Source organism: Pteropus vampyrus, unplaced genomic scaffold (genome assembly GCF_000151845.1).
Source record: "Pteropus vampyrus isolate Shadow unplaced genomic scaffold, Pvam_2.0 Scaffold55, whole genome shotgun sequence".
In the NCBI taxonomy this organism is placed as follows: domain Eukaryota; kingdom Metazoa; phylum Chordata; class Mammalia; order Chiroptera; family Pteropodidae; genus Pteropus; species Pteropus vampyrus.
The window spans coordinates 6765671-6778616 of NW_011888836.1; the positions used below are offsets into that span (position 1 = coordinate 6765671).

At 35.9% G+C, this 12946-nt stretch overlaps 1 protein-coding gene across 2 annotated transcripts in view; it reads right to left on the reverse strand.

The window, feature by feature from the left end:
* The window catches only part of THOC1 (THO complex 1), a 45074-nt gene extending 33393 nt beyond the window's left edge, over positions 1 to 11681 (reverse strand). Inside the window, exons 1-7 of one of the 2 annotated variants that reach the window (XM_011360465.2) lie at positions 11552 to 11681; positions 9388 to 9461; positions 9235 to 9295; positions 7941 to 8007; positions 4452 to 4570; positions 3938 to 3986; positions 3437 to 3532 (exon numbers count right to left, since the gene is read on the reverse strand). In XM_011360465.2, coding sequence (XP_011358767.1) covers positions 3437 to 3532; positions 3938 to 3986; positions 4452 to 4570; positions 7941 to 8007; positions 9235 to 9295; positions 9388 to 9461; positions 11552 to 11605 — 520 coding nt within the window. In that variant the 5' untranslated portion in view covers positions 11606 to 11681. The remainder of the gene's footprint in view (positions 1 to 3436; positions 3533 to 3937; positions 3987 to 4451; positions 4571 to 7940; positions 8008 to 9234; positions 9296 to 9387; positions 9462 to 11551) is intronic. The other variant, XM_023530833.1, reaches the window with a different exon arrangement.
* Positions 11682 to 12946: the final 1265 nt, after the last annotated feature.

A 12946-nucleotide genomic window follows, 5' to 3' on the forward strand; every position in this document is an offset into this window, starting at 1 on the left:
GATCATCAGGCATTAGATTCTCATGGGAGCACTGGTCCCTGGTGCCAAAAAGATTGGGGACCTCTGGGTAAGGCAATGGTTTCTTAGATACGACTCCACGAGCAAAAGCAACAAAAGAAAAAAATAGATATAAAGCTTCATCAAAATGTAAAACTTTTGTGCAACAAATGATACTACTGACAAAATGAAAAGGTAATCCACAGAATGTGAGAAAATATCTGCAAATTATATATTCGATATGAGTCTAGTATCTAGGATATTAAAAGAACTCATATAACTAATTGATAAAAAGACAACCCAATTTTAAAAACCAGCAAAGAATATGAACTGACATTTTTTAAGGAAGACATACAAATAACCAGTAAGCACATGAAGCCTATGCTTAACATCTTTAATCATTAGGAAATAAAAATCAAAACCACAGTGAGATACCACTTTATATCCACTAGATTGGATATAAAAAAAAGACAGACAACAGTGTTAGTAAAGATGCAGAGAAACTGAAACGCATGTGTATTGATGAAAGAATTGTAAAATGGCACAATCTCTTTGGTAAAACAGTTTGGTAGTTCCTCAAGAATATAAATATGACCCAGCAATTCCACTCTAGGTATTTGCCCAAGAGAAATGAAAACATACGTCCATACAAAAATCTGTATACAAATGTTCACAGGGGCAATATTCATAATAGCCAAAAATTGGAAACCATCAAAATGTCTAACAACTGATGAATGGATAAACAAAAGGTGGTATAGCTATACAGAGCATATTATTTGGCCATAAGAAGAAATGGATTAGTGAGTGATGTATGCTACAATGCAGATGAACCTTGAAAATATTATGCTGTTTAAAAAGCCAGTCACAAAGATCACATATTGTATTATTCCATTTTTCAAATGTCCAGAATAGGAAAATCAAGAGACTAATAAGTAGATTAATGGTTGCTTAGGGCTTGGGAAAGGTAAGTATGAAGGTAAGTGGGACTGGCAGTTAATGGATACAGGTTCCTTTTAGAAGGAAAATATTCTATAATTAGACCGTAGTGATGGGCATAACCCTATGAATAGACTATAAAACAATGAATTGTACACTTTAAATGGTGAATTGTATGGTATGTGAAGTCACATCTCAATAAAGCTGTTAAAAAAAAGTAATAAAAAAGGGCAAGTTTCCAGTAATGGAAGGCCAATTAATTCAGATTAACCTTCCCACTAAAGACAACTAAAAACTTGGATAAATTACATTAATTCTATAAGTATTTACAGATCAAAAACCTTATTCATAGCACTGTTCTGGGCAATTAAAAAAAATGGTTTTCTTTAAAACAAAGTTGACAAGATAGTCAGGAATATCAGGCAAAAATCCAAAAGGAAAGGAAGATAAGCAATGTATCATTTAGCACTCAAAGCCACTTTTGTCTTGAGGACATCTGCCAAACAAGAAGAATCAGTTGCAAAACTAAGTTAGTAGCTTCCTGAAGCTAGGATATAAAAGTAAATCTCTGGGCCCAAGGAAGGTGGGGAATCTAATAAATTCTATCCCAATCATCTTAAAGGCTGAGAACTTGTAGGACTACATCCTCAGGTAGGGATGAACCAAACCACAGTTCAGTGCTAAGTGTTCTTGATGATCTAAGAAATCATAGGCCTTGAGCTGGGCTGGATTAAAGAGTAGTAGCCCCCTTCTAAAAGTGTGTGGCAGAAGTAATGAAAATTCTATCTGGAAAAAGATATCTATTCTAAACCTCAAAATTATTTCTTTAAATATCTTCTTAAATATAACAGCCAACACTAACAACACACACAGAGATAAGACAACTTGAGTGAGAAGCAGTAGAAAGAGACACTAGAGACAGATACACAAAGACTAAAGTACTGAAATAATCAGAAACAGAAAGTAAAAGTAAAAATAATAATGCTGGATAAAAACTAAAATATAAGTTTGAAAATTATGAGCAGAGAATAAGAAATTAAAAAGTGACAGCAGATTTTAAAAAGACCTTCTAGAAATGAAAAATACATCAACTGAAATCAAGAACTTGATTAGCAACAGATTATTCATAGCTGAAGAGAGAAGTAGTGAATTGGGAAACAGTTCTGAAGAAATTATTCAGAATGTGATAAACAGAGGAAAAATATAGGAAGTGTAAGAAGCAAAGTAAGAAGATACAAGGATGTTTCTTGGAGTTCCAGAAAAAGAGGCATATAATATTTCAAGAGATAATGGCTAAAACTTTTACAAACTGGATTAAGGACCCCAATCCACAGATTCAAGATATCCACAAATCTAAAGCATGATAAAGCAAAAGAAATCCAGGCTGAGTACATCGTAGTAAAACTGAAAAAAAAAAGAAAAGAAAGAAAGAAAAAAAATCTTAAGAGCAAATAGAGAAAAAAAATCTAGATTATTTTCAAAGGAGTTAGACTGACATTTGACTTGTCTATAGAATAATGCAAGATAGAAAGCCAAGTAATGATTATCTTCCACAAAATGAAATCCTGTATTTAGTGCCAACCTAGGATCTTATATCTACTGAAACCACTCAAGAATAAGGAGAGATTTTCAGACAAAACACAGATCTGCATTAAAGAAAAGTCTAAAGGAAAAAATGATTACAGTTAGGTCAGAAATAGAAGTAGTAAATATATTAGTTAAACTAGGTTAATCCTGACCACATTAAATAAGAAAAAAAAAAAAACAACCAGCATAGATCTAGCATGACAAAAAGAAAGCACGTAAAAACCACTGCTAACATGTACTGTAGGACTTTCCCACATGTAGGCTGTTGTAAGCTCTTTACATATTTTAATTCATTTAACCTTTACAACATATGAAGTAGGTGGTATATTAGCCTGATATTAAAGAAGAGAAGACTGAGGCAAAGAGATATTAAAACCTGGCATTTAGAACAGATTGTGGAGGGACCTGGAGAACTGGCAATGTTACATTTCTGGATCTGGACAGTGGTTACACAAGTGTTTGCTTCATAATTATTCTATACATTTATTTTAAGCACTTTTCTATATGAGGGTTATTATTTCACAATTAAAAAATGGTAAAAGAAATAAAGGGAAGTAAATGTGACTAAACAGTAGTGACTGAGGGAGAAAATGGAAGCAGAAAAATAGGCATACATTATGAAATGAAATAAAAACATGATGGTTCAAATCTACATATTTTAGTGTGATTCAACTGCACATTATTATTAATAAGCTTTGAACTTAAAGAAAGAACCATAACTTTATTTAAGGGTTACCTGTGTTATACACTAGGACCAGTATCACTGTTTACTAGTAAAACAAAATAAAGTGACAATTTTCTATGCTATCTTTCAACTTCATAACCATTTTCTTGTTGTCATCATGACAGATTCAAAGCCATTAAAAACTGGAAAAGATTTTCCTGTAAAGCATTTGTTTAATGTATAAAAGCTTACCTGATTTCTCAGATAAAGGAAAAAGCCTGGCCAAAAAGAGTTGAATTCGTCCACAGAAGACTGTATTCTGGGATTTGGATAATCTTCTAAGGAGATCTAATAATATGGAAATGAAGGTTACACAGAAGGGAGATCTTTCTGTTTATCACAACCATACCCAAGTTTCTTAACCAGTTTGCCAAGAGTATCTTCCTAAAGCAGTAGTTCTTAAAATGGAGGTAGAAACTAATGCCACGAAAAACCCCTACAAAATTAGGAATAAAACAAGTTTAGCAAAAGCAAGATAAGCTTTACCAATTGTTTCTGGTTTTTGATAAGTTTCCATCCAGAACAGGAACAGTTTAAAGTGAATGATCAGTTTTAATAAATCAGACTATTATTTAAAAATGAAGATACAAATCTATTTAGAAAATTTTATTACTTGTATTTAATTCGACCACTTGTTTTTCTGGCCATATTTATATTTAAAAAAAAAAAATCATTTACCAATGAATTACTTACCATTGCACATACGTAGTAAATAATTTTTCCCAGCAGAATAGAATGTATTCTGAAATTAAGACAGAAATTATTACTATAGTTCAGAAGTTGTTGTACATCCTTCAATAATAAGTCACAGGAAGTAAAATATTAAAGAATAGTAACATGCACTGGGAGTCTACTAGGCCACTTTCGCTTTTTTCAAGCAAATAATATTTTTAATAATATAAAAGTTTTCTGATATGTAAAATAACAAAACATGATACTACACTGTTTTAAACATGTGAAAGTGTGCATTTTCAAGTAAAATGTTACTAAGTCAAAATTTGTACTTCAACTTTTTCTCCATACATGATTCTTACTTACCACTGCCAACCCCCGCCGCCCTGCCGCCCACAGCAGAATATGTAACTCGTTCACAAGAACAAATGTTTTGGCAATTAGCAATATCAGAAATTTAAGCCAAAAACCTACCCTTGCAATTTTAGATCAATAAAAAGATAATGTTAGTAGAAAAAGAAACTGAAGAACTTACTGATTTCCAAGTAGCAACATTTTTTTCCACAAAAGTGAATATTGTGTCACACTGATCCAAAGGAAGACAATCCAAAACATCTCCCAACAATACAAAAGGTGTAGATGCAGTACAAATACCTTCAGGTGAAACACAAGCCAATTTAAAAGTTTAAAATACTGTTCAGTAAAATTGCCCATGCAAAATCATTCTGAAGAATACTGTAAAGGTACACTTCGTCAATCCTAACAAGACTTTAAAAGACAAGAAATGGTAGCAACCTAAAAGTCCCCAAACAGGACATACTTTTAAGTTTTGGTATGCGCACTCAGTAATAATGATAATGATAATCACTTTTGATAACACTTCTAGAGCATTTACTATATGTCAGGCACACTAAGTGTTTTACATATGCTAATACATTTAATCCTTATAACCCTATGAGGTAGATAATACTATCTTCAGTTTAAAGAATGGGAAAACTGAGACACAGAGAAGTTAAATAACGCCCATGATCATAGAGCCAGTAAGTGGCAGAGCTGGGATACGAACCCAGGTAGTCTGGCTCCACAGTCTGTTTTCTTCACCACTAAGCTATTCAAAAGAATATAATGCAGCCAATTAAAAACGATGATTATGACTATAATAACTTGGAAAATGTTTATTATATAAAGTTAAGTGAAAGAGGCAGGATTCAAAACTGTATGTATATTAGTAACAACAATAAATTTTTTTTAAAAGACTAGAGAAACTAAAACCATATACTAAAATAAATGGTAGTTTTTTAAAGTAGAGGAATTATGACTAGTATTGTTTCCTTTTTTCTCTTTTCCAAATGTTCTCTAGTGTTGCTGAATTGTGTCTGTGACTTGAAAAGATGATCTCTGAAAATATAACGAAAGGTTTGATACTGATTTCAACTATTATTAAACATTTAAAATAACAGTACTGTTTCAGGGGAAAGAATAATAAAAAGCTGTTTATTCCTAAATTCAATGTTATTAATATAAAGCAATAAATTAAAGATTTTAAGAAAAAAGACATTTAGACTAGTTAAAAATACTTTTATCTCTCTGCTTGTTCTTCCTTCTACTTTAAGGTGATACTAAGACTAGTTTAAGTAAAGTTAGGCATGGTACGTTAAAAAAAAAAAATCTAGGGGGCATTGTAAGCCCAAAACACTGCATTAATACAGTATATTCAAAAAAAGGTAGTAATGTTGCCAGCTCTACTCTGCACTGTTAAGATCATATCTGGAATGTGATGTGAGGGATAATGCCTAGAACCAGTGGGTGACAAAAGGCAGCAGATTTTAACTCAATACAAGGGCAATCTGATAATCAAAACTATCTAACAGAAATCAGATAGTGAGCTCCATTAATGGGTGTATAGGCTGGATGACCACTTGCTAGGGACGTTACAGAGGGAAGGTACGATAGGCCAGAGATGAGACTGAACCAGGTGACCTCTAAAGTCCCTTAAGACTCAGATTCTGTGATACTATACGCCCTGGACATCTAAGAGATTTGAAAGACATACTCCCTGCCATTAGTTGCACTACAGTCTGGCCTAAGCTAACTCACATTTGATAATTACAGAACTTAAGAAAATTATCTATATTCTACTCTCAAAGATTCTGATTAAAACTAAGCTAAAGCCTGGCAATTTCATTTAAAAATAGAGATTCACTGGTGATTCTAATGAGCTGGTTTATAGCATGATCCCCCACAACTTTCACAATCTGTGTCTCAACCTCTACATGATCCTCTTTGCTTCACCTTAACCTCAGCCACATATACTCTCTCCTAAATACCAAGTTACTAAATACCTTGCAATGTTCCTATTTGCATGGTTGTTCACAATGCTTTTTCTGCCTAAATAGTCCTCCTCCTATCACGTGGTAAGTTCCTAACTTAATCTTTTAAAGCACAGAGCACACAGTGCATCTAAAAACCTCCTGATATCTTTGAGCAGGCCACCGCTTCTATGCTTCTGAAGCACACTGTACATATATTATAGCACTTATCATATCCTGTTTCTTTGTTATGTAAACTATCAGCTTTCTAAGGGCAGGCATTTTTGTATATTTTAACCAGTAAAGTGTCTGACACTGAATAGAAGCTCAATAAATATCTGCTAAGTTGAATTTAATAAAATATAGTTATGGACGATTTGAAAACGTGTCACATAAACAATACTATAATCTCTCTCAAGAAGGAATTTTCCCCATCAAATTAAAGTGTTTACTTACAATTTAACTAAGTTCATAAGCCCTCACCTTTTTCAAATAAAGTTCTAAACATTGACTTTGTACAACTTCAAGTGTTAAAAACATTACCAGTGTATAGGAGTAACATATCAAGGTAATCAATGAAGTAAGCAGACACTGCATACTGTTTGGCAAGGAACAGTCCATTGCACAACTCATTTAAGTATGCTTAATGAATGAAAGAATAAACATCTTATATAAAAGTTTAACATGAGAAGTCAGAATTTCTGAATTATGCTTAAGTTCACAAAATAGCTTGCTGCTACACTGGAAGACCACTTTTATCTTTTATGTTCTAGTTTTTGTAGGAATAAGTATCAAAATAATATGTGAATAATGCTTTACAGATTAAAAGGCACCTTTTGCATAAATTATCTGAATTAATCAAATGAGTATTTTAACCAAATTGGTTAAAGAAGAGTTATAATGAACATTTTCATTGCTTCTTTCTGCAAATATTTAATGAGCTTCTACTATGTGTTAAGTAGGCATTGTGTACTTATGTCTTTTTAAAAATCTCTTGGAGCTATCTCCCACTGCCACTGTTCCATTTTAATAGTCCCCTACCTAGTTTTCCTGCCAGCAGTCTCCCTTAACCCAACTCTATTTCCATAGCTCCTCTTTAATATGGCATTCAAAGCCCTTTACAAATGACACTAACCTATCCCTCCTGCTTCTTTCCTCACCATTTTCATCATCCTTTTACTCCTCTGCTCCACGTAGTTCTTTACCCATGCTAAAGGTGGCCTATACATAGCTATTCCCGTCTATTTCTGCTTGACAAATTCATCATCCCTCATATCTCAGCTCACTGCAGCTTCCTAAGACCTTCCTGATTCCTTTAGACTCTGAAGTTTACAGTCACTTCAACCACAGTAATTAAACCACAGTGAAACAGTTACAAGTCTGTTTCCCCCATTAGCCACTAAACTCCTTATGAGCAGAAAATGTTTTATTTACCACTGAATCGTCAAGTCCTAGCTTTGTACCAGGCACATAGTAGATGCTCAATAAATATTTACAGGATGAACAAAACAACTTGAAAACAAAGAAAGTGCTAAAATGTGCGCTGCATACTAGGAATGAGAAATAAATGTGAGCTAATTTAATTGGGACTTCTTGGAAAAGGCAGAATTTGAAAAATGAACAAAATCAGATCAGTGGAGAATTATGGGGAGAATGTTTTAAATAAAGGATGTCATGTTCAAGATTACTTGAAAGCAAAACAAAACCATACGTACCTTCAGTTACTCCCCCAATAGCAAGAGAAATAATAGCTAAAACGTTTTCACATGATGAATGATTTATCTACCAACAGAGGAGAAAACAATTTAATTTAGGGGCCAGAGTTCCAACTAATCTGATAACAATAAAAATATACCCTCAGACATTAAATTAATTATCACAAATATGGGATAAAGATGATTTCTCACAGAAGATAAAATTGCTTTAAAGATGAAAATACAAAAAATAAATAATAATAGTCACTAATTGTAGAAGTATACCAAGTAATAGTCACTAATTGTAGAAGTATACCAAGTAAAACGGTTATATTAGCATGATTAAGGCCGTAAGCTAATCATGTACAAAAGAGCTGAGGCCATAAATCAATCAATGGCACAGGGCGAAGGCAGGGCCAGGGGAATGAATTGTACTGGTGCATCAATATGTACGAGAGGGTTTTAATAGAAGGGCGGTAGTGTCTAGGTTCAATAACATCATAAAAACCAGCATTTATTGAGTGTTCGTTAACCATCACTCTACAGAACAATTTTGAAAGAATGGTTATTTCCCTTCTTGCAAACAAAAGTGAGGCTCAGAAGAATAAAATAACTTGTCTAATTCCTCACAATAAGTAAGTGACTAGGTCTGAAGAAGAAAAAATAAGTTTTAATGCAGAATTGTCCAAAAGAAAGGGACACTGTATTAGGGCCATGAGAAAAAGTTCTAGCTTCTCAGCACTCAACCTTTACTAAACAAGAATAAACTGATGAAACTTTTCCTTTCATTCAGGTGCCCCACTAATGGTAAATAAATTCAGATTTTTCACATTTGATTAAATTTCTCTACTGAAGTTAGACAAGCTCTAGTTATTTTTTTTTAGATGCTGATGAGAAGAATGCCATGAGAAAATGAGAGCATGGAATCCCAATTTCCCATGCTGAACGTCCCTACTTGATCTTTTGTGCCACTATAGGATGTGCCCCTGTCTATACAACAAAGCAAGAGGGCTCAACTACAAATTCTAGTTCTTGCTCAGGAAGACTTAAAATGAACTTTTCTTATACTATTCACTTGGAGAGAGTTCTCTTCATTTAGTAAACCAAACTCTTCAAAGGATTTTGTACCTGTGCTGTCAAAAATCCTTAATTATTACATAAATCCTATAATATGATCAAGTCAGCTTTTGAAAAGTAGCAAGCTCACTCTAGGAAAAATAATCATATTTAAATATTCATTCAAATAAAAGCAATTTAAAAAATAACAGAACTTATTAATTTGCCAATAACGATAAATTAAAAAAAACATACTTACAATTTCTTCTTCTAGAACACCTCTGAAAGCTTGGTCAAGGGTACATTTTTTTTCATTTTCACTATTAAAAACAAAAGACAGCTACATTTTTCAAACAGCTCAGGGTAAGTATAAAGATTCAAGCAAGCATATTCACGGATATCAATGTCTTACCTGCCAGGTAACTGGTTGAAGGTATTCAACAATGGCTTGATATTTTTGCTGTTCAGGGCCTCTCTGGTAGACTTCTAGAAAAATAAAAATAGCAAATAAGTAGAAAATTTTTGCTTATTATTTATTGAAAAACATCACTCATAAGTATTTCTTACTTAAAAATATTTATAACCGGGAAAAATCACCTATCAGTCATTCTATCAGCAGTTCTTATTCAAATGCCACTTATTGATACATACTCATCACTTTAAACCTGGCCAAGAGCTTCCTAGCTAAGCTTTCTCATTCCAGGTTTTCTCTCCTATTATAAATATTACATTCATGAGAGTATTCTGCTTTTTCTTTAAAAAAGTCTCCAAATGGCTCCTAATTTACAGGCTTTGGTTTTAAAGTTTCATAGCTTCTTCCCAAGGTCTAGATAAGGTTATTCCACGTAATCTATTCAATCTTATTTCCCACTACCCCCTAACACATACTCTCCACTAAGGTTTACCCATTTTTCATAATTTTCTATCAAGCTCATTCTAGTGTATTTACACAATCATGTTGTTCTTCCCACCTGCTCATGCAAATTCTATCCATTTTTCAGGGCCCATCTCAAGTACTACCTCCTCTAGGTAGCTTGCTCAGTACAGTCCCTCACACATAGTAAATACCACCTGCCGGTTATCTTAAAGTAGTCGCAATTGAAAGACAAAAATATTGCAAAGTCATTTATTCTGTGAAAATTCACGTACACTTGAAAAGTCATCTTATTACCTCACAGGAGTTAGATTTATAATGGAAATGTCCATTCCTGACTCTGCCCTATCATCTTGGGCAAATCCCTTAATGCTACCTTTTCCTCACCAGTTAAACAAAGGGGTTGTTGTAGACCCTTACTACCAGCAGCAGCAGCACTGCCTGGCAACTTGTTAGATCCCCAGTGTAAGCCTATTGAATGAGAATATACGTTTAACAAGATCCCGGGTGATCCCACAACACAGGGAAGCTGGAGAAACACTGTACTCGATAATCTCTAATTAAATGGCCTCTTCCAGGACTAACATGATCTTAGATATTCCTAACAATTACTCTTAGCAGAATTTCAAAGCACCAGAGATTACAGCAAAATGCAGAGAAAGAAAATCATTCTGATAACATAAACAAGATATAATCCGATAAAAGACAAACCCCACACTGTATTGGAAAAAAACAAAAAACCCCGCGTACATAAAAAACTACTTACTACAAAGAATCAATTTTCTTTCACAGAATTTTCATTCTGGCACCACTATAACTAGTTAAACATTTAGTATGCATAGTTAACCACCCTAGTAGCTGAATCATGACTCGAGATATTGGCGCAAAAGCTAAAGACAAATACAGTCAAACAACTTAGAACAAGATTCTTCATGCTGAGGTTTAAAATCAGAAAAAAGTTTAGTAAATCACTTAACTTTGTGTGTGTGTGTGGGGGTGTGTGTGTGTGTGTCTCAGTTTCCATGTCATCTACGAAGGATAATAAAACGGCTAACATGAAAACGCTCTGTAAGGTGTTTAGTTCTTACATGTCATCTACGAAGGATAATAAAACAGCTAACATGAAAACGCTCTGTAAGGTGTTTAGTTCTCAGATGCTAAAACTACTGTTCTCCAATGTGTAAGAATAAAATGATATCTGGCAACTCTTCCCAAGCTGATCTGTTTGCCTTTTCCCACTTAGGATTTCTTAATCGATTTCTTAGAAGATATGGAGAGTGAAAGGTGTGGTGAACAGGCAGCCGGAACAATCACCGGGCAGTTAGGAGGTGGAGCAGGAGCCGGTTCTCTGGGCTAAAACCACTCCCTTCCAGTTCTGGAGACACCTGCCCCCTAAGCGAGCTGCAGAGTTGCTAAACCAGACGGGAGATCGTCTACGGATGAGCCCTTCATGCAGGGCGCCCAGAACGCGGAGATCCGGCTCCAGCCGGCAGGATGGCGGAAACGGACAGCAGAGGACGCGCGGAAAAGGCAGGTAATGCGCTTTTCCCACCTCCCAGCCCCAGACGGGGCCGGGAGCCAACGCTGCGGCGTATACACCTCTGTCTTCGCTTTACCATAAGGTAAAATTCCAGTACTTTCATCGAGAGGAGGGTAAAGAGTAGCGCTGGGTCAAGGCCGCTCCCTCCCGCTTTACACTCACGGTAAACCGCGTCCGCGCTTCGGGTAAACTGAAGAGCGGCGGCGTCGGAGACATCTTCTCGGCTGCGCGTGCCCGCCACCGCGCTGCGGCGCAGGCCGATGACGTCAAGCCGCGAGCAGCGAGATTACCCGCTTTGTACGCGGCTAGAGCGGCGTGTGAGCAAAGGGGAGGGCCGGCTGATAGTTGGGAGCTTCTGTGGTGACCGAATTCAGGTGGGCATTGGAAGCCTTAGTTCGCCACACACTACCTGGTCCGGGTTCGTGGGTAACCTTTGTGGCGACGGCGTATGGGTAGCTGCGCCCCTGTAAACTGCGGGGAACAGGCTGGGACAATTACCGCGGTGCTTTTCCTGGTTTGGAGAAGCCGAGCGAGGTACGGCTCACGGGGCTGCACGGGAAGCTAACCGCTGCCCCAGAATCGAAGGCAAGTGGGTTATCTGGGAAAGCAAGATGGGCAAGTGTCGACAGTGGCCGTGGGCACCCGGACCTCAGTCCTTCCCAAAAGAATAGTCTCAGCCCCGGATTTGCGTATCAGCCCTGTAGTTCATGGGCCCTGTAGCTCATCAGCAGTTCATTCTTCTGTGAAATAGAAATAATGCCTGTGTCACAGGGCTCTTGAAAAGCGCGAATGAAATAATGCAAATGTGACTTGCATAGCAATATAATGATTATTATTAATATCTTGGAATCAATTAACTTGCGGGCCTATATAGATCTCTACAGAAAGAGAGGGACCGAGGAGGAATGCAATATTCGGCGCTGATAGGAAAATGGATAGCCCTGCGCCTAGGGTAGAGGCACCCCTTTCAAAACCATGTCTTCTCAGCAATTTCCTTCCATGTCTCCTCTTACTGGAGAGGCTTGACCAAATGAGAAGTCAAGCAGCAGTAACTTTCTTAGTTGGAATTATGCTGTGGGGAGAGAAATTATGCATTGACTCAAGCGGAAGGAACTTCCTGCCAGCTCTTCCACGTGTACCTAAATGAAGAAAGTTAGGTGCGCTTTACTTTGTTCCCATCGTTGACATCCAACGAGAAGACAGGAAGCTAACAACAAAAAAATATGTTTATAGTGTTGCCCGTGAGTGGGAATTGTGAACAATGATGGCTACCTGGAGCATTGCAGTCTTTTTTAGAATCAACAGACTCATTCAGGTTTGATTGTATAACAAATCTCAAAATTGGCAAAATAAACTTATTAACTGATTTAATAGGTAACTGATATAATAGGATTATTATATTACAGATGATTATTAACTAGAGCACAACTAAGACCAGAGAAAGAAATACAATTTTTTGCAAAAATCCAAACATAAGAAGAACTGGAGTTTATTGACTCATCCATCAAAGCCCAGTGACTTAGAATTCTGTTTGTTTATTCAGCAAACATTTGTTGG